Genomic DNA, 21,293 nt, shown 5'->3' with positions numbered 1-21,293 from the left:
AGCATTTCAGTTAGGTATTATCCAGAGCCAAGGCTAGAAGCCCGGTCTCCAGATTCCTCTCCCCACTTACTTTCTACATGCATCATACATGTGCTGTTGTGTGCATGGAGGCCTGCATATTTCATCATCCTTCTGTAAACTGTTTCTATCTCAGGAACCAGAAGTCCATGGTAAGGCATTCAGTTTGCCAATAAAAAAGTGAATCTTCTTTCTAAATTACAGTCTTCCAAGTTCCTGGATTCTATGTCAATGGGCACATTGAACAAATAAGATACTATCTCTCTGTTGATTTTTCCTTCTAATTAAAAGTGCTCTCAGGTTTCAGCACAGGTTGATGGTGAGGGAAGTATGACAGCCATAGTTGTTGAGAGCAGTGACCCAGTGAGAAAGAATTAAGGTATCAGTTTCCCAAGGAAATCTGAATTGGAAGCCCTGAAATTTGAATGAATCTGCAGTTTTATGATATCATGTTTAGGGCTCAGCTCTTTTCATCCTGGGTTAGGCTGTGTTGAGATGATTGCACGTGCGTCTTTGAAAAGGTTTAAGGGAATTTAAAAACACCCAGCCAGCAAGCTCATTGTACTTTTACCTCAACTTTTCAGTAAGTTAGAAATTAATTTTTTTTTAAGTTGGAGAAAAGTAAAATAAAGCATACGGTAAGACCTATGCCAAAAATGGAAGAATAGAAGCCTTCAGGTGGTCCATCCAAAGTGTTGTTAGCAAGAGTACTGAGTAGAGCAATGGTTCTCATACATTGTGGGATTTGAGGGTGGTATACCTAGAACCACTGCATTAGAAGGTTGGCAAATAGGCTGTAGCTGCAGATATCCTGTTGTGGGGTTTACTGTCCATCTTTGTTTTTCTGTCTCAGTGTTGATTGCTCTGTTATTACAGTTACACTGTAGACTCGGCAAAGATCAAGTCTCAAATTATATGGTTCAATTAAATAACCAACAGCTAAGTAGAGATCCTCACCTGGTGATGCTCCTAGTTGAGCTGAAACCAGATGTATGCGGGCTCTGGACTGAGCTTATCAGTTACTGCAGTTTTTTCATTGTGACAAGTGAAATTTCAAATAAGGCTTTTTAAACACACTTTGCAACTCACCTATGCTCTAATGTAAGTCACAGTTTTCAAGATGTGTGAGAACTTTTCTTTTTAATACTTGAAACATCCCCAAGGGGGGAGGCAGACAGTCATATTTTGGAAGAGGTGATAGTATTTTGGGTGTTTCTGCGCTACAGTATTTATGTCACATCCCTTCTCTCCATGTTCTCTGAAGTGTTTCCCTTCTTGATGCCTCATTCTTTTCTGGTACTCATCCTGTCTTGTTTCCTCAGCGACACAGTTCTGTTTCATCAGCACTGTGGTTGCTGGTTAGTTTCTATCATTGGGTTCATCATAAGCAGCCTGGAGATGAGACTGAACATGTACCTTGCCAAGCAAAGTGTTAAAGTTTGCCTGGTACACGGTGCATTTTCTGATTTCTTAGTGGCCCAGGCTGTCTTCAGGAGTTTATTGGGTAGTTCCTGGCTCTGATTTTCCATGCAAAATTAACTAAACAACTGATCAGAAACCCTGGGGGAATCTGTGCCAGCTGGACCTCTAAGAGAAAAAGGGGGAAAAGAGTTTTCAAGCATAAAAACAATCTGGCCTCGGAGACCATCCTGACCCTGGCCCTGATCAATGACTTAGTTTCACTTTGCTTTGATACTCGTTGCCCAGTGTAACATTACATTACAGTCGGTTTCTGCTTCGGCGTCAGGTGAAATTTTACAGAATCAGTTCCAGTGTTAGCATATTCCTATTTTTATGAGGAAAATGAGATTTGAGGTTTAAAGCGGACCTCTGTTTTGTTTTACAGGAAAAAAGGTGAGTTTGTAAAAAATCTTGATTTCAGTGTGGTTGGGCTGGGGCAGGAGAACAGAGGGGTGACCAGTTGTTAATACAAATGTAAAGGATAGCTTCAACAAGTAATCAGGATAAAGCCCACAGCTGTGGAGGAAGAGGAAATGGAATGGGTGGAGGGAAAATGAGGTCTTAGTGAAAGGAGATCCAAGCACAGAATGTGTTCTTTGTTACTAGAATCAACATTCAGTAATCCTAGGAAAGGGGGCCAAGAAGAGCGTGGATACATGGAATCCAGAGATAATCCAAGAGCCCCATTTAAACTGTTGGTTCTAACCTTCTCCCTCGTAAAACCTTTGTTTTTGTTTTGTTTTAACTAGAGCCATAATGATTCCTTGGCATACTTTATGCCCACCTTTTTGGGGATAGTGTTAGTGAGCAGAGAAATACACATGGGTGAACAAGAAAAGAGGGCTGTGAGGAGCTTGAGAACAGAAATCTATGCGTCTTCACCTTTATATCCCCTGGCCAAAAGATAATAATGGGGGTTAATAATGTTTGATGAATTGAATTAAAAGAAGAAAGATTAGGCACTAGCTGATCTGGGTTTCTGAGTCACAAATCATCAATGATCCATAGATTTGGATTGGATAAATATATTCAAAATGGATAGAAATTGATTCCTGATCTCCAAATTTCTGGGGGGAGGTAGTGAGACAGGAGAACATTTGAATTTCATCCACATTTGACCAAATGTTAATGTATTTTCTACCACCTTTAAGAAGTTTGAGGATTCAGACACTGGGTAAAATCTTTCAACCTTCTGTCTCCAACAGTCTTACTTTCTCAGTGTTTGTGATGTAGCCTTGTGTATTCATTGGGCAAAAATATGTTTTAATCAGCTTCTCATAAAGAGGAACATAAGAGTCAGTCCTTAAGTGGAGTGCTAATGTTCGTGTGTTAGCAAGAGAGAGTTAGTTTGAGGAGAGAAAAGTGTTTGAGTAAATTTACTTGAATTGTTTGTACTGTGTGAATGCTGTTCCTCCAACTAGGATGCATTTTCTCTGAAGGCAGGCCTGTGTCTTCAGCTTCTTTTGTGTTCCCCCTGAATGGTTAATACTGGTCTGGGCACGTAAGTGAGATGTAGTCAATACTCCCTCATTTGTGTTGTGTCTAGGAAGTGCAGTACCTTATTATTTACACTACTTGTCTTTGTTCCCCTTTCCTTGCAGATTTCAGTCAACCTGACTTCAAGAGAAGCATAGTCTGTTTGCAAGATCTGCAGGTTGGGACAGTTCTTACAGGCAAAGTGGAGAATGCCACTTTGTTTGGAATTTTTGTGGATATAGGAGTGGGGAAAGTCGGGCTGATTCCCATACGAAACGTAACAGAAGCAAAGCTTTCTAAAACAAAAAGGAGGAGGAGTCTTGGCCTGGGCCCTGGAGAAAGGGTGGAAGTCCGAGTTCTCAACATTGACATCCCCCGCTCTCGGATCACTCTGGACCTCATTCGGGTGCTGTAAGTGTCGCACTGAAGGCCGCACACTTTATTTCCTCATTTCTACAGATTGGCAAGAATAAGTCAGATGTTTGTGACTTCTAGGTAGCAGAAGTCACTTAATATCAGAAGTGTTTTCCAAACACTCCTAATTTTTCTTTATGAATAAATAGAAAACCAATGGTTTGATTTCTTCTCCCCTTAAAGACAATAGGCATCCTTATGTGATTTTATGTAGTAATGGTTTTCTAACCAAAATTTTATTTTTTGTAATTCACTTTTGACTCTTTGCATTTTGTATAAGAGATTATTTCACTTCCACTTGCCAGCCTGCCTTGCTGGACTTATATGGAATTGTCTTTTTGATTTGAATTATGCAGTTTCAACTCTCCCTTTTTATAGATTTTTAAAAATCAGGCTTTTTGGATTTGGTTCGTGATTTATTTCTTGCCAAGCAAACCAAAAATATACCAATAAAACAGATCCTGATGTGTGTAACCATCAAGTGGGTGGCTCAAAGCATTTCTCAGAAGGATATGTGTATTGATGACTTCAATAAAGTTTTGTGGCCGTGACCTGGTTTTTTGCATTGCTTCTATTTTTTTCATTGAGACCAAAAACCTGGTTTTTGTTGTTTCAGTGAATGACCTGAGGGTCATTTTGATTGCGGGAGGTGTGGCACACACTTACACAGATTTCATATAAACCAAGTGTGCTTTTGGTGAAGAGGGAGCCTCTGGAAATTTGAAGAATGACTTTCTGTTTGATTTAGTTTAGCATAGAAGGGTGTATTCTCTCTTAAGCATTAGGATTAAACTTCAGATTGGGACAGAAATGGCCTTCCTAGAGATTGAATACAGACCATGTTTGAAAGGGCAAGAAAAACAAATAGGTAAAGCAAATGACTGTTTTTACTTGACTGAGATGGGATGTATTGGCATGCCTGCTCGGTAGAAATTATGTGAATGGAGTTATTTGCATGACTGAATGAGTTGCTGGTTTTCTCCTTGTGTAATCAGTGGAGGATGGTCACTAAAGACTGATGGATTCTGCTCTTTTACCTGGGACAGTTCTGGTAAACACTGTCCTGGCATAATTTTTAATAGTGCCTCTTTTTATTTCCAAAGTGCCCCATTTGGGATAATAAATCACATGACCACCTTAGTAAATCCCTTACAGAGTGGTAAGTCGGGCTGTGTTTATTGACAATTCTGCCTGATGGTTTGCTATTCTCGAAATATGCAGCCTTCCAAATGGTGTACATACATCTTTTTAATGCAGTAGGCTCCTTAAAAGCTGTATTACTCAAGTACTATTTGCCTAACAATTTCATTTCTGAAATGCTTTTTCTTGCTTGCTAGTCTTCAACTGACAGTGGATCTTAATGTAACTTTAAGTTGATTGTCCTACTCACTCCCAATGTTTTTCCTGGTTCATAATTTGTAGGTCAGTGATGAGTGAGTGATATGCATCTGAAGAGTTTTATTTTGAAGCCTGCAATGTAATTTCAAATAAATGCGCTTTTAAATTGAGGTATAATTGGCATGTAACATCTTAATTAGTTTCAGGTGTACAGCATAATGATTTGATATGTATATATTGCAAAAAGCCTAACATGGTGGAGATTCTATAAGGCCTTGGCTATAGAAGAGGGGCATGTCCCATTCATCCTGTGACCCTCAGAATGTACCATGTTACTTGGCGGTCAGTATATTCATCTAAACCTAATCCCTGTTCTACCAGTAATCCATGATGTGCCTTTGAGCTGGTGTCTTTACATTTCTGTGGGCTTCTTTTCCCAAGGTGAGAAAAATGGGCATTATTCCTGCCCTTATGGAGCTTAGAATTTATTGAGGGAAAAAGTATCATTAATCAAAGAATCACATAAAAATATAAAATTACAACCATGATGAGTGATATAATGGTTGCAGCATTTAATAGATGGATTGACCCAGTCAGAAAATGTTTCAATGGGTTTTGATAGTGATGTGAAAGATGACCAGAAGTTAACTAGGATAAATGTTTTGTTGACCTTAACGAGAGTTTTTTCGATAAATAATGGGATGAGAGGCTTAGTGGAGTGGGTTTAAGAGAGAGTAGGAGGAGTTAGATTGGAGAATATATGCAATTTTTTCAGGGGTTTTGGTCATAAAGGAAGAGAAGTAACACAGAGGCCAGAAGAGGAAAAGAATCCAGAGACAGTTTTTTTGTTTTGTTTTGTTTTTGGTTGTTTTGGGGTGGGGGTTTTTTTGAGACAGAAGAAATAATATACACAAATGGAAATGATCCAGTAAAATAGGAAATTGTGATGTAGGAGACAAGCATTGCTGAGATGATATCCTGAGTGGATGAGATCAGGTGGACTGTAGTGCACATGCGATTGGTCTTAAGATAAGAATATAAAGAGTTCTTATTAACAGGAGAAGATTGAATGTATGGGCACAGATGTGGGTAGGGAGATGTGGTGTTGGGAACTCGTGAAAGGTCTCTTTGGATTGATTCTATTTTTCTCATTGAGACCAAGATTGAGGGGAAAGAGAGGTGGAGATTTGAGAAGAAAGGAACAGATAAGGAAGGGGTGAGTGGGTGAAAAGCCTCGGGAAACAGAGTGTGACTTCCAGGCAGTGTTAAATGTTCCACTTCAGGTTAGTGGGCAGTTGAATGTAGAATCAGTCAGCTTGGTTATACATTTTCTTCAGCCACATCAGCTGTGTGGGCACAGGTCCCGATTACGTGAAGGGGTAGATCAAGTTCGGGAGTTTGCCAAATGAGTACAATATAGAAGGGCAGGGAGTTGAGGGCATGTGGACAAAGAAAGTATTGACCATGGAAATTAAGCTCAGTAAGAAGAAAAGCAACAGTGTAAGGGGAGTGTGGGGGGCAGTGAAAAGTGTAGGATTAATGGATTGTAGGTCCTCATGGAGTTGGAGGAATGTTAGAGTGGGATTAATAGAGGGCATAATGGATGGAAAAGACTAGTTGTCGAAAGTAGGATGCTTAACTTTGAAATTGCAGTTTTGGGGGTTGCAGTTTTGGGTAATTACAAAGGGTAAGGGGGAATCAACCTCGGGAATAAGCAGCAGAGATAGGGAACAAGGATAAGATCATTAGAGAAGAGGAAACCAAGGAACGGAGTTTAAGGAAGGATTACCTATGTGGATAATGATTTTACGAGGCTGTCACAGAAATGCAGGCATAAAATAATGGGGCTTGGACCAGAATGTTAGTGGTTAAAACGGTGAGAATGGGATTATGGATGTAGCTGGAAGGTGAAGTAGTGCACACAGAGTTTCCTGGTGTGTTGTGTGTCTAGGATGGTTTGTAGCCTAAGCAGCCAGGAGGAAGAAATGGCTGCCCGCTGACTTGGGCAGGCTGTGGGAGGGCAGTTTTGGTGAAGGAAGTCATTATGAGCAGGTTAAATTGACATCCTCATTGGACATCTAAGTGGAGATGCCAAGTAGACAGTTGACTATTTCAGTCTGAAGTTCAGGGGAGAGGACTGGGCTGGAAATGTCAGTTGGTAGTCATCTTCATGACCTGTACTTGCAGCCATGAGACTGAGTAAGATCACCAATGGAATGAGTAGGAAATAAAGTAGAGAAGGGACGCAAGGACTAAGTTGTTGAAAATCCAAGACGCTCAACTATAAATTCTTTGAACATCTCTATAAGGGCAGGAATTTTGTCTTGTCCTGGTAGAGGCCTGTTCAGAATTCTCCCCTTCTTCCTCACTGAGTTCTGATTTGAGGGGAGCAGTAATGTAACTAAGGGACATGGACGTGGCCATATGATATAGTTCTGGCCAGTGAGTATAAGCAAAACTCATGGGATGGGATTCTAGGAAAGCTGGAAAGAATGCGGAGGCCAGACTCAGCTCTCAAGCTTCTGTCATCCTTTGCCCTGGCCCTCCTTCCTGCTTGGAATGCTGATAGAGGGCTGGGAGTGCTGGAGGTCAGACAGTGACAGGCACTCAACAGTGCCTGCTGGACAGATAGAAAGTTTGTGAGTCCATCTTGGCATTGTGGAGTCACTAAAACAGCCCTGAACTGCCTACCCTGGACTTCACATTATGTATGAAAAACAAGAGCTTCATTCACTTAAAAGCTGTGGGGAGAGGAGGGTGCTACAGGAAAGGGTATTTCCTAATAACATTTGTGTGGTGCCTGACTGTATTCCCTCCTTCCCCCAACCTCATGTAGCAAAATGTCTAGCATGTGATAGACATTCAATAAATGTTGACCGATTAGATAAATAAATATCCAATAAAAGAGTTCAATAAAATGGATGAATATAAATGTTCAAAAAAATTCAGTTTTTCTTGATCATGTTAGACAATATGAAGGAATAAAAGTTCCTATTTATTACAACATATTGTAAGTATCTAGAAATAACCTAACAAGCAGTGTACAAGATCAATATGAAGAATTATAAAACTTTACTAATGAATGTTAAAGTAATGCATTCCATGTTCCTAGATTGGAAGACATGGTATTGTGGAAAGATCAGTCCTCCAAAAATTATCATATATATATATCTAGTTTTGCCAAAATTCCAGTCATTCCAATTGACTTTGCTTTTGTTTGTATGTTTGTTTATTTAAACTTAAAAATAAAAATTATTTAGAAGAATATGTGACAAAAGGCAATACCTTCAAAGAATAATTTAGTTGGATGGTGTGGGGGAATTTTTCCTACCAGATACTAAATTATACTCAAAAGCTGCCATCATTTAAACAATCTGGTTAATAGGATAGACAATAGAAGAATGGAATAAACAATTCAAAAATCAATAGGAATTTAATGTATGTTAAAAGCAGTAAAATCATATTGCTACACTATGCACAAAAATAAATTCCAGGTGAATTAAATTTAAATAAAACTTGAAAAGAACAAGCAAACATAGAAGGGCTTTGAGAAGCAATTGGCTAGGCGTGGTGTGGAATGCAAGGACAAACAGGAAAGGGCCTGTACACCTAGATTTCCATTCAGAGGACTTCTATTCGACACCTACTGTGAGACCCAGTGCCAGCTGCTGGGAATGAAGTATGACTGTGATACCTTTTGAGGATGTCTATAGCCTAGAGGAGTTGGAATGTAAGCTGCAGCAAACGATATTTGAAGTAAAAAACCATGGACATTTTGGGGTAAAACCTGGCTGCTATCTACTTCACAATATGGTGTCATCCATCTCATCTGACGCCACAAGACCCCTTGGCATGTTGGTTTTGGATTAATGGAGTGCTCGTGTTCAGGTGCCTATACATCTAACCCTGACCTCAGAATTAGCGCTTGTGTTAAAATTGGAGATGGAAGGAGGGACAGGATGGAAAAACCAAAGATATATTTAGTCAATCTTTTCATTTTGGCTTCCTGCCTAAAATCAGTCATTATGAGCTGGATTTAAATAACAGATCGTGGAGAACTCCTGAATGACTGGGCTCATTGCCAAAGCTGTCTGTTCCACAGGAAGAAGGATATAGATTTCTTCCCACTCGTTTTATATGGTGAGGATGATTCTGTGCGTGACGGCTGGGTTATTATTTAGGGGGAGACGGGATAAGCAGACTCTGATCCTGTCAGCACTAAAGATTACCTTGTAGAAATTAATTTAAAAACCACCCCAGAAAAGATTTGCTATTCTCTTACCTCATATCAAGGATCTAAATAAAGATGATAATATCCCCCCAAAATATTTTTTAAGGAGAAAAGTCTAACCCTAAAGAAAGGAAATAGATTACTCATCTAAACACTACAGGGAAACCTCTCAGATACGAAAGAATTTGTCACAACTATATAACTCTTGTGACGTCTGAAGTATTATGTAGCTCAATCCTAGCAGAAAAAATCTAAATGTGAAGACACAATGGTGAAGGGAATAGATTGGGGGTAGGATGGGGTGGGAGAGCAATGGGAGAGCCCAGTGTTGGGGCATCAAGTCTTGATTTATCCAAGTGATTAGGCCAGATATGTCTCTAATTTATTGCAGTATTTTTGCAAAAGTAACAGATGGGTGAAATCCTGCTACTGAAAGCTTCCCGGTTCTTACAGACCTTCCACCTCCTTATAGGCTGTGCTCAGGTTTCTTGGGGGTTATAATCCCAGGGAGGGAAGAGCAAGGGAAAAGGGTAGTGAATCCAGGGAGCTGAGAGCAAAACAGAGTGCTGCGTAGGCCTCATAAGAAGTCCCTGCCAGTTCCTTAGTCACCGGGTTGTCCTGGAAGAAACTGCGGAAGGGTGGTGACCCAGAGAGTAGGAGGGTAGGAAGAGTTCTGCTGTCTCCTCGCTGTCTCGGGCCTCTTACAGGTCAAAGCACACAACCAGACCTTGGTTTCCCATACTTCTCGGTTTTACTACTTGACTTCTGTGGACAGCAGCTGAGGATGTGGCCCAGCTGGGTCAGACCCTTGTGCTGGAGCTACTTTGGACCCGCCGCCCGGGTGCGATAAGCCCCGCTGCATTCTGGCCCTTACCCTGCTTCCCAGCAAGCAGGGACTGAGCAGCAGCCAGGCTTCCTGTGGAGCTATTGGCTAGGGACGGGGGTGGGAGCCTCCTACGTCCAGTACAGCCTCTGCAGCACTAGAACTGAGGGTCTTCCAAACTAACTTGGCTTACCTCATCTACCAGATCTTGGACACCCACCATCCCTCCCTTTTCCCCCCAGTTACCCTTTTATTCTGTACTTGCAGAACTCAACGCTAACCCAGGCTACCCAACCAGCTCTCAGGGACACCAGCCCCAGACCTGTACACCCCTGGCCTCGCAATGTATAACAGCATCGGGTAACCTAAATGCTAAAACCCTCTATTTCTTCATTGTTTACAAGGTTCTCTTAGGTCACTCCCCTCCCACCTAGACCTCTAAGAACACTGAGCAGAAGCTGCACATCCATTAAAGGGAGAAAATTAGAAATTCAGAGCAGTGGGGTGATCGCTCTGCCTCATGGAGAGTTTGGCTCCTGTGTGATTGATACTGGAAGCCGTTGGAGTTGAAAATGGACATGAGTCAAGGGCCAAGAAAACTAAAACTGACAATTAATTGGCCCTTAACCCATCACATCTTTCAAAAAGGAAAACATAACCCTCCAAGTTCCACCCTATCCCCAAGATAAAAACATCAAAAACCCTAGGAAAGGATAGGCAAACCGGACTGTGTATGTCTAATTTGACAAAGGGTTATTTAAAAATAAATGGCTCAAGGCAAAGCACAGATGAAGAGAGTTCCTTTGGGCTTTGGCCAAGTCTTCACTAATACAGTCTGCTGGCCACAGTGAATAGAGCCAGGACCAAAGAAAACAGTCTGCAATCACAAATTTTGTCTCCAGAAACTTTACCTTGCTCTTGTTTGGGTTTGGGTTTTGGTAACAGCTTTATTGAGATATAATTCACGATTTAAAGGGTACGAGTCATTTTGAGTACATTCGGAGTTCTACAACCATCACCACAAAAAAGTTTAGAACATTTTCATTACCCCAGCAAGAAGCCCTGTACCCGTTAGCAGTTGCTCCACACACTCAGCCCTAGGCAGCCACTAATCTACTGTATGGATTTGTCTCTTCTAGGCTTTTCATATAAATGGAATAACACACTATGTGGCCTTTTGTGACTGCCTCCTTTACTTAGCACGTTTTCAAAGTTCATCTCTTTGTAGCTGTGTCAGTACTTCATTCCTTCTTACTGTTGAATAATCTACTGTACGTATACTAACTACATTTTCGTTTTATCCATTTGCCAGTTGATGGACATTGTCTTCTACTTTTTGGCTGTTATGAATTATTCTGCGGTGAACATTCATGTACAAGTTTTTGTGTAGACATGTTTTAAAATACGTTTTTATTGATTTTTTTTTTAGATGAGAGGGGGAGAGAGAGAGAAAAAAAGCATCAATGTGAGAGGGATATATCGACCAGTTGCCTCCTGCCTCCTGCGTGCACCCCAGGGGTTGAGCCTGCAGCCTGGGCATGTGCCCTGACCACATTGAAACGGCGACCCCTCGGTGCACAGGACGATGCTCTACCAACTGGGCCACACCAGCCAGAGCTCGATGTGTTTTCATTTCTCTTGGGTATATACTCAGTAGTGAAATTGCTGGGTCAAGTGATAACTCTATGTTTAACTTTTTGAGAAAATGCCAGAATGTTTTCCAAAGTGGCTGCACCATTGTACATTCTCGCCAGCAAAGTATGAGGTAACAATTTTCCACATCCTTGTAAACACTTGCTATTATCTGTATTTTTTGTTATAGCCATCCTCATGGGTGTGAAGTGGTTTCACGTTGTGATTTTAATTTGCATTTCCCTCATGGATAGTAATGTTGAGCATCTTTTCATGTGCTTACTTACCATTTGTATATCTTCTTTGAAGAAACGTCTATTCAGATTCTCACCACTTTTTAATTAGATAATTTTTTTAAGTTGTAGTGGTTCTTTATTTGAGATGTAAGCCCCTTGTTGGATATATGACTTATAAAACTTTCTGTGGGCTTTCTTTTCACTTTTTTGATAGTGTTCTTTGAAGCACAGATTTTTTGTTTTAATCATCACCTGAGGATATTTTTTCCATTTGCTTTTCAGAGAGTAGAAGGGAGGGAGGGGGAGAGAGAGAAAGAAACATTGATGTGAGAGAGACACATCGATTGGTTGCCTCCTGCACTTACCCTGACCTTGGGGGGGTGGGGGCAAGGAGCAAACTGGCAACTGAGGTATGTGCCCTTGACTGGAAATCAAACCCTCAACCCATTGGTGCATGGGCCCCACTCTAACCACTAAGCCAAGCCAGCCAGGGCTGAAGCACAAAATTTTTCAGTTTTATGATGTCCAATTTATCTATTTTTTCTTCTATTGCTTATAATTTTGGTGTCATATTTAAGAAACCATTGTCTAATTCAAGGTCATGAAGATTTACATCTATATTTTCTTCTCTATGAGTTTAATAATTTTAGCTCTTATGTTTAGGTCTTTGATCAATTTTGAGTAAATTTACACATGGAGTGAAGAAGAGCTCCAAATGATCCTTTTAAATGTAGATATCTAGTTATCCCAGAACTATCTGTTTAGGAGACAGTTCTTTCCACATTTAATTATCCTGGCAACCTTGTCAATAATCAATTGACCAGAGACATAGACATAGGTGTTCTATTCTATAGACTAGATTCTATTCCATTGATCTTTATGTCTGTTCTTCTGCCAGTACCATACAGTCTTGAGCTGTAGCTTTGTAGTAAGTTTCGAAATTGTGTTAGTCTTCCAACTCACTTCATCTTTTTCAAAATTGTTTTGGCTATTCTGGATCCCTTGCATTTCCATATGGATTTTAGGATCAGCTTGTCCATTTCTGCAAAAAAACAGCTCAGATTTTGATGGGGATCGCATTGAATCTATAGATCAGTTCAGGGAATATTGCCATCTTAGCAATATGCAGTGTTTCAATTCATAAACATGGAAATTTCCATTTATTTAGCTATTCTTTAGTTTTTTTCAACAGTGTGTGGTTGTTTTCAGAGTTTAGGTTTTGCACTTCTTTTGCTAAGTTTATTCCTAAATATTTTATTCTTTTTGATGCAATTATAAATGGATTGGTTTTTTTATATTCATTTTCTGAATGTTCACTGCAATTGTGTGGAAATACAGTTGATTTTTTTGTATTGATCTTGTATCTGCAACCTTACTGAACTCAATTTATTAACTTTAATAATTTTTTAGTGGATTCCTTAGGATTTTTTATATATAAGTTTATGCCATCTGAGTGGAGATAGTTTTACTTCTTTCTTTTCAGTCTGAATTCCTTTTATCTAATTTTGTTGCTTAATTGCTAGTTAGACCCTTCAGTACAATGTTGAATAGAAGTGGTGAGTGTGGACATTCTTATCTTGTTTCTGATCTTAAGGAGGAAGTGTTCCGTCTTTCATCATTGAGTATGACTTAGCTATGGGTTTTTTGAACATGCCCCTTTATCAGATTGAGAAAGTTCCCTTCTATTCCTAGTTTTTTTTAGTGTTTTTTAATTATGAAGGGATATTGAAGTTTGCCAAATTGTTTTTCTGCATATATTGATGATCATGTGAGTTTTGTCCTTTATTCTATGAATATGGTATGTTGTATTAATTAACTTTTAGATGTTAAACCAGCCTTGCATTCCTGGGATAAATTCTACTTGGTAGGTTATGCGTCGACTTGTATGCCTGAAAAATTCATATGTTGAAGTTTTAATCCCCCAGTACCTCAGAATGGGACCTTATTTGCAAGTAGGGACATTGCAGATCTAAGTACTTAAAATGAGGTCATACTGACTTAAGGTGAGCCCTAATCCTATATGTGTGATAAAGGAGACACTTGGATACACACTCACACAGGGAGAATGTTATCTGAAGATTGGAGTTATGCTGCCTTAAACGGAGAAACTGACAGAAGGTAGGAGAGAGGCCTGCAACAGATTCTTCCCTAGCTCCATCAGAAGGAACCAGCCTGCCAACACATTGATCTCAGACTTCCAGCCTCCAGAACTATGAGACAATAAATTTTTGTTGAGCCACCCACTGATAACTTTGTTACAGCAGCTCTAGCAAACTTATACCATCTATGGTTCTTTTTACATGTTACTGGATTTGGTTTGATAGTATTTTGTTGAGAGTTTTTGCATCTGTATTCATAACAGATGTTGGTCTACAGTTTTCTGTACTTGCGATATCTTTGGAGTTATTTTCTTAGTGTTTCTCTAGGTTTACCAGATTCATCCTAACCAGACAGACCTTCTTCAGATTTTAGTAACTTTTCCCAGTGAGATTTGTAAACATGATTCCTATATAACTCTGTTTCCTCTCCCTCTTACCGTTATGTTACATCTGTATATGTTACAAATCCAACAATACATTGGTATGATTATTACTTTATATAATTTTATCTCTATTAAAAAAGCTGATAAAAGAAAGTAAAGCAAGTATATATTTGTAGAGTTTGTTATGTTAATCTTTTCATTCACCATTCCTTGTTCTCTCCATTTGTACCTTTTTTTCTAAGAAAAGGGGACCCACTGAAGATTTCGGTGGAGGAAAGGGGATGCCAGCATTTAAATATGTACGGTGATATTTGAGGACAGTTGCTCCGCCAGACGTCCAGACGTGTAAACGTATTGGGTGGTGAGGGATAGAAATCAAGGAGATGAGAGGCAGTTTCAGCAATCAAGGTACAAGTTCATGAGAGCCTGGAGCTGGCGTGATTTTGCCTCTGTTGCCTCGCATTTGCCTTCTGGAGCTGGGAATGTTTAAGTCAGTGTGAGTAGGCACGGACTGAGTCAGCCATGGATAGGTACGTTCATCAGGACTTGCTGATAATCAGAGGTCAGTCCAAGGATGAAGCCTGCATAGGAAAATGCCTCGCCTGGTGATGTGAGGGGGCTCGGAGGAGAGCCTTTCCCAGGGCACGCCTCTGGAGAGCTTGATGCGGAGCAAGTGAAGCCCAGCCCAGGCCATCACACAGTTATGTGTGAACGCGAGGGCAGGGGGGGAGGAGGGGAGATTCCGCCCCCCCCTCCGTGCACGTGTCCCTGCAGCTGTCAGGGATGAGGTTACACCCGTGGAAGAGAGTGCAGAGTTCCCCTTCCCTTTCCCAGGGCAGATGACCTTTCCGAAATTAAACACATCAGTCCTGTGTCCTCCGAGGAAGCGTGTTTGCCTGCCCTGGCTCAATGGGCTCTATTGTTCCAGGTGAAGCCAGGTGATTCGATTTGGCATTGATATCCTCTCGAAGAGATTTTTGTCTGTGAATTTTCCCCTGGAATAATTTTGTATGATGCGCATTAGACGTGCCTCTACATACCAGTAAAAAAAACAACCACCAAAAAACAAAGGACAAAGCATGCTCTCTGAGTGTAGAGGGGATGTTGGTGCTATTAATAGTGCGTAGCGGTTGTTCCAGTACAGGCCAGAGACCTGAAGAGGTAATGATAGAGGCTCCCTTGCAAAACGCTCGTCAGGGTAATCGGGTAGCGAAAAACAATAACAAATGTTTGGAGGCTTAGAAATATACCTCAGTAATCCATGAATCAAAGGAGAAATCAATGTGAAGTTAGAAAATACTTGGAGCTAAAAAAGAAGAAAAATACCACCCATCGAAAATAAAAGTGCGGCTGAGCACTGCTAATTTCATACTGACTGCATGATCCCCAAACCCTCAAGTCAAGAATATTTTGTTTAAGCTGACTGAGCCCCCTTGGCAGCTGCTGAAGGGAATGCGGGTCTTCTCTGAAGGAGACATTCTCGGAAACGTTCAAGGAATATGATATCACAGTCGAAAATGTGAAAGCAAACGAGCAAAGCGAAACCAAAACAAGAAACAAGCCCCCGTGAGTAAAAGACAGGAGAGGAAATCAGAGCTGGATGAGACCCACGCAGCCTTTCCAGATTGGAATTATGAGACACGATAAAATAAGCATATTTAATGCAGTGAAATGAAAGAAGGGACTGGACGCGTGATCATTTAAATGAGGAGAAAGAGTATTTTTAAATGATCAAGTAGGTCTGATAAAAGAAGCTAAGTGAGCCTTTGGAAATGCAAAATAGTACAAATGGAATATTTTGCCACAGAAAATCAAAGTTTTTGTAAAGTCAAGGACACTATTTCTGTTACCTTTTTGCTTGTTTTTTCTTTTAAATATTTTACCTAGAATTTAATTTAGTGTAAGTGAAAGAGAGAATCCAGTTTTATCTTTTCCAGATGGCTACCCTCTTATCCTAATACTATTTATTAAATATATCATTTTACCCCACTGGTTTGAAATGCTAACTCTATCAGAAACTAATCCCTCTATATATTTGCGTCTGTTTCTGGGGTACCTGTTCTGTTCCACAGGTCGCTCTGTTCATGGGCCGATGCTAAGCAGCTGTAATTTCTGTAATGTTTATGATGCTCCGCAATCTCTGGTAGGTTAGACCTCACCAATTGCTCTTTTCTTGCTTTATTCCCAAAATAATGGTGTTGGCATTTTTCTTGAGGAAGTTAGGTTTATATATTTATTTGGAGAGGATTACCATGATATTTCACCTCTGTATCTAAGAATGTCTTACTATTTGCTCAAGTCTTTTTTAAGTGTTTCCACTTCTTAAATGTATTTCTAGGTGTTCTATCATATTTCTTGGTTGTATTTTCTGTTTTATTGTCTATATGATTGTTCATACACTAGAGAACTATTTGATTGTATTTGTGTTCTCAGCCACCTTATTAAATTATTTTACTCTTCGTAATAAGGATTTTCAAAGTTGATTTTCCTGGACTTTCTGCCATAATATCATTGCCTCTACAAATAGTAATGTTTTCTTCCCTTTCCTTTCTAATTTTACATATTTTTTCTTTTTCTTCTCCATTGACCTTGGCTAGCATTAGCTAAACAAAGTTAGGTAATACTGGTAATAATGTATATTCTTGCTTCGTTTCTGATTTTAATAGCTCAGTGTTTCACTGTATAGTTTCTGGCCTTTGAAATTATTTGTGTATACTTTTCATGTTAAGAAACTATTCATCTATTGCTGCTTTATTTATAGGTTTTTTAAAAAAAAAATCAAAAGGGTTATTGAATGTTAATAGATGCCTTTTAGAATTAACAGGAAAGTTCATGTAGTATGTCTCTTTTGATATGTTTAAGTTGTACTATAATAATAGATTTCTTAATATTAAGCCATCTTTGCATTCTTGGTGTGAATCTTACTTGATCATGATACATATTTTATTAATGTGCTACTAGAGTCTATTGGCCAATATTTTATTTACAATGTTTGGGATTTGGACTGTGTCAATGTCATGCTGAATTGATAACTTTGGAAACTTTTAATACTCTGGAACTATTTAAATAGTATTAGAGTTACATGTTTCTTAGAGACTTAAAAAAAAGTTTTAATACATTTTTATTGACTTTTTTTAAGAGATATAGGAAGGGAGAGAGAGAGAGAGAAACACTAATGAGAGGGAAACATCGATTGGCTGCCTCCTGCACGCTCCCCCACTGGGGACTGAGCACACAACCCGGCGTGAGCCCCTGCCCGGCAATCAAACTGGCGACCTCCCGGTGCATGGGACCGTGCCCAACCAACTGAGCCGTACCCGCCAGGGCATTCCTTAAAGATATGATAGAATTCACTTGTAAAATTTTCTGAAAATTGATCTATTTGTATTTTCTTCCTTTTAGGGGGTCAGTTTTGATCATTTATAGTTCCCTAGCTAACTATCTTACATATATTTGCATAAAGCTGAGCAATGTATTCTTTTATAGTTTGTTTAATTTCTTCAGTATCTATGCATATTTCTCCATACTCATTTTTAATATTCATGTGCCTCTTCCTTTTTTTTTTAATTTATATCGTTTGACTAGCTGTGCTAAATTTTTGCCTTTTTAATTTAATTAGAATCTTTAACTGTTTTTATCTTTTTGGTACCTCCTTTCTTTTGCTCTTAAGAAAATTGTGTTCTTCTGACTTCCTGAATCGGGCACTTAATCGTTTTCCTTCTCCATTCGTCTTTCAGTTGACAGGAGCTATTCATATTAAAGAGAATAAAAGAACAACTTCATGCAAATCAGTTCAACAACTTAGATGAAATGAACGCATTCCTTTAAAAGCACAAACCACCAAAACTAAAGAAAAAGATAATTTGAATTATACTAATCTATTGAAGAGATTGAATTTATAGTTTAAAACCTTTCTACAAAGAAAACTTCAGGCCTAGATGGCTTCGCTGGGGAATTTTAACAAACATCTAATAAAGAAATAATATCAGTTCTGCACAAACATTTAGGATACTGAAGACAGGAATGCTTCCCAACTCATTCTATGGGCCCAGCATTACTCTGATAGTGAAACCATAAAAATATGTGGATAAATATTGACAATATAAAACACATACTATCCTGAGGTGTTTAAAATAGGTAGAAATAAAATTTGTGACAGTAATAGCAAAATAGGCAGAAACAGTAAAGAAAATTGAAGTGTGCTATAATCCTTGCATTGGTGAAAGTACAAATTTATGATAGATTCTAGCAAATCACGATTGTTGTGATTTCTAAGATAACCATGAAAAGAATAGTAAAATGATGTATAATTAAGAAGCTAATCAAAAGGGAAGTGGAATCATAAAATGTATTTGATTAATTTTCTTATAAAATGCAAGAAAGAAACATGACCAGGGCCTAGGACAGATGGGACGAGCAGCGAACAAATAGTCAGTCGGTGGGTGTAAACCCTGGTGCAGCGGTGATTGCTCTACATAGGAGGCTTCGATTAAACGCAGAGATTATTCCTCGTGGGTGAAATACCAGAACAAAGGCCGTGGAGCTCAAGCCGGAGAGGGCCTGCGGGCAGGAGCAGAGGGGCCTGGCTGCCTGCAGCCGTCGGGCGCCCCGATGTGTCCTGCAGCCTGAGGCCCAGCCCTCTGTCCCAGTAGCAGAGGGACACGCACAGGCGGCCGCGGGTTTCCCCAGAGGCGAAGGGCTCCCCGGGGCTCCCCGGTCGCAGTCCAGTGGCCGCGCTGCTGATAGCGTCCGGCACCGGCCCTCCGAGTGCGGCTCTAACCGGAGCGCTGAGCGACGTTTCTGTCCCGTGTACTGAAACTGGAAGGGGTGGGAGCTGCGCTCGGTCACCCGCCGGCGGTGGCATGTGTGATGGGTCTTTGCTGGACAGGATAATAGTTCTTGAATACGGGAAGAACACGGTTGTTCTTTCTGGTTACTTGGTTTGGTTTTGTTTTTGCTTTTCATAATGCAGTGGCTACAGACATGACATTTTTAAAGTTTCGTCTGCATTATTAACATTTTCTAGACCAGGGTTCAGCAAACTACAACCCAAGAGCCACATTAAACTTAGTTTGTGTGACTCTTTTAAATTATCCATTCGTATCTAAATGTCACAATGCTTTGATTTGCACAAAATACATGAATATGCATCTTAATAGTTAAATATTATACATCATGTTTTTCCTTGAACTTCTATTTCCTTTTCACTTCTTCCATATGCCAGTGAATTATCGTTGTGCTTAGATATTTTTTACTTATTGCCCTATCAGATTTCTCTGCAAAAAACGATACAAATTAAAATTTAGTTTTTTAAAAATATATATTTTTATTGATTTTAGAGAAAGGAAGAAGAGGGACAGAGATAGAAACATCGATGCCCACCCCTCGCTGGGGATCAAGTCCGAAACCCAGTCATGTGTCCTGACCAGGAATCGAACTGACCTCCTGGTTCATGGGCTGATGCTCAACCACTGAGCAACACCAGCCAGGCTAAAATTTAGCTTTAATTTCTTATTTCCATAAGGCTTATATTTTTTTTACTCTGATGGTGTTTTTATAGTTATTAGAAGTCTACAATTAAAATAAATCTTATAAATTGTGGTAGTGATTAAATTGAAAAATTTGTTAGAAAATTATCACTTAATGATATTGGATGAGGCATTTTTTAACTAGTTTGTGTAACCACAGGTATATATTTCAATATGATTTATTTTCAGAATGAAACAGGCTTAGCATCAATTTTATTCCTGCTTTTAGTTTTTATAGGTATAAATAACTACATGGAGGTAAAAGTTTTAGTTTTTAAAATGTCACTTGAGTCTTAGAAATCCTTTCAAACTATATGCCAAAATCATGTAGCAATCATAAAAAATTATTTTTAATGATCTAACAGTGATAGCTTGATGAGATTTTCCCTCAATTTTTTTGAAATCTAGGAGTTAGAAACTATCCAATTTGGGGCCAAAAACCACATTGTTTCCTAGTCTCTAAAGCCATTCACTTTTTCAATTTCTGATAATTTTGCCCAAAAAAGCCTAAGATTTACAAAATTGCTATTTTTATTATATTAGAGAAATCTCATTTTTGTAGCTTAACTTAGACTGAGATTTACAAAAAGAACAACATAAAATTGGAAATTGCACATCCTTTATGAACAAAACAGAATCGTGCTGAATTTCAGTTTCCTAGGACAGGCAAAACTGGTGGACAGAGGTGAAGACTCGATACCTGTTACATAGAGATAAGTAAGTAATTTAATGATTGAAAAGGAGCATGTTTATAATTATATGTTTGATATTATTATAAAGGTACATCAAAATCTGAGGGGGAGGAATTATCCCTAATTGAATAAGTTGGTTTTGTAAAGTTCAGGGTATTATGTTCTAGGTTATGTTTTGAGAACATTTTATCCTACACACCTGTACAGAGGTGGATGTTCTATCTTCTGAATAGACTTTGTTAGAACAGTTTTAAGTTCACAACAAAATAGAGCAGAAGGTACAGAGATTTTCTGTATACCTCCTGCCCCCACACTTGTATAGTCTCCCCTATTATTAACATCCCCCCCCAGAGTGGCACATTTGTCACAAGTGAAGAACCTACACTGACACATCACTGTCACCCCAAGTCCATAGTTCTTGGTGTTGTACATTCCTTGAGTTCTGACAAATATGTAACAACGTGTATCCACCACTGTAGTATCATACAGAGTGGTTTCCCTGAACTAAAAAGCCTCTGCGTTCCGCCAGCTCATCTCCCTCCTCTCTAATCCCTGGCAACCACGGATCTGTCTACTGCCTCCATAGTTTTACCTTTTCCAGAATATGATAGAGTGGGAATTACATAGTATGCAGCCTTTTCAGTTGGCCTCTTTCACTTAGTAATATGCATTTAAGTTTCCCCCATGTCTTTTCATGGCTTAATAGTTCATTTCTTTTTGGTGCTGAATAATATTCCATCGTCCGGACATGTCGTTTACCCATTCACCTACTGAAAGACGTCTTACTTGCTTCCAGGTTTGGGCAATTATGAATAAATCTGTTATAAACGTCCGCATGCAGGTTTTTGTATGGACGTGAGATTTCACTTCCTTTAGGTAAATACTAAAGAGCAGGACTGCTGTATCCCATGGTAAGAGCATGTTTAGTTTTGTAAGAAATTGCCAAACTGCCTTCCAAGGTG

At 39.4% G+C, this 21,293-nt stretch overlaps 1 protein-coding gene across 6 annotated transcripts in view; it reads left to right on the top strand.

Annotated features, from left to right (window-relative positions):
* The window catches only part of SRBD1 (S1 RNA binding domain 1), a 143,332-nt gene extending 139,412 nt beyond the window's left edge, over positions 1–3,920 (top strand). For all 6 annotated transcript variants that reach the window (XM_081155927.1, XM_081155926.1, XM_081155928.1 and 3 more), the window contains exon 21: positions 3,081–3,920. In XM_081155927.1, coding sequence (XP_081012053.1) covers positions 3,081–3,370 — 290 coding nt within the window. In that variant the 3' untranslated portion in view covers positions 3,371–3,920. The remainder of the gene's footprint in view (positions 1–3,080) is intronic.
* Positions 3,921–21,293: the final 17,373 nt, after the last annotated feature.

Source organism: Miniopterus schreibersii (assembly GCF_964146895.1).
Source record: "Miniopterus schreibersii genome assembly, chromosome: 13".
NCBI lineage: Eukaryota > Metazoa > Chordata > Mammalia > Chiroptera > Miniopteridae > Miniopterus > Miniopterus schreibersii.
Note: the sequence above shows the minus strand (reverse complement) of the source record. Positions and strands in the feature narration are given on the sequence as shown.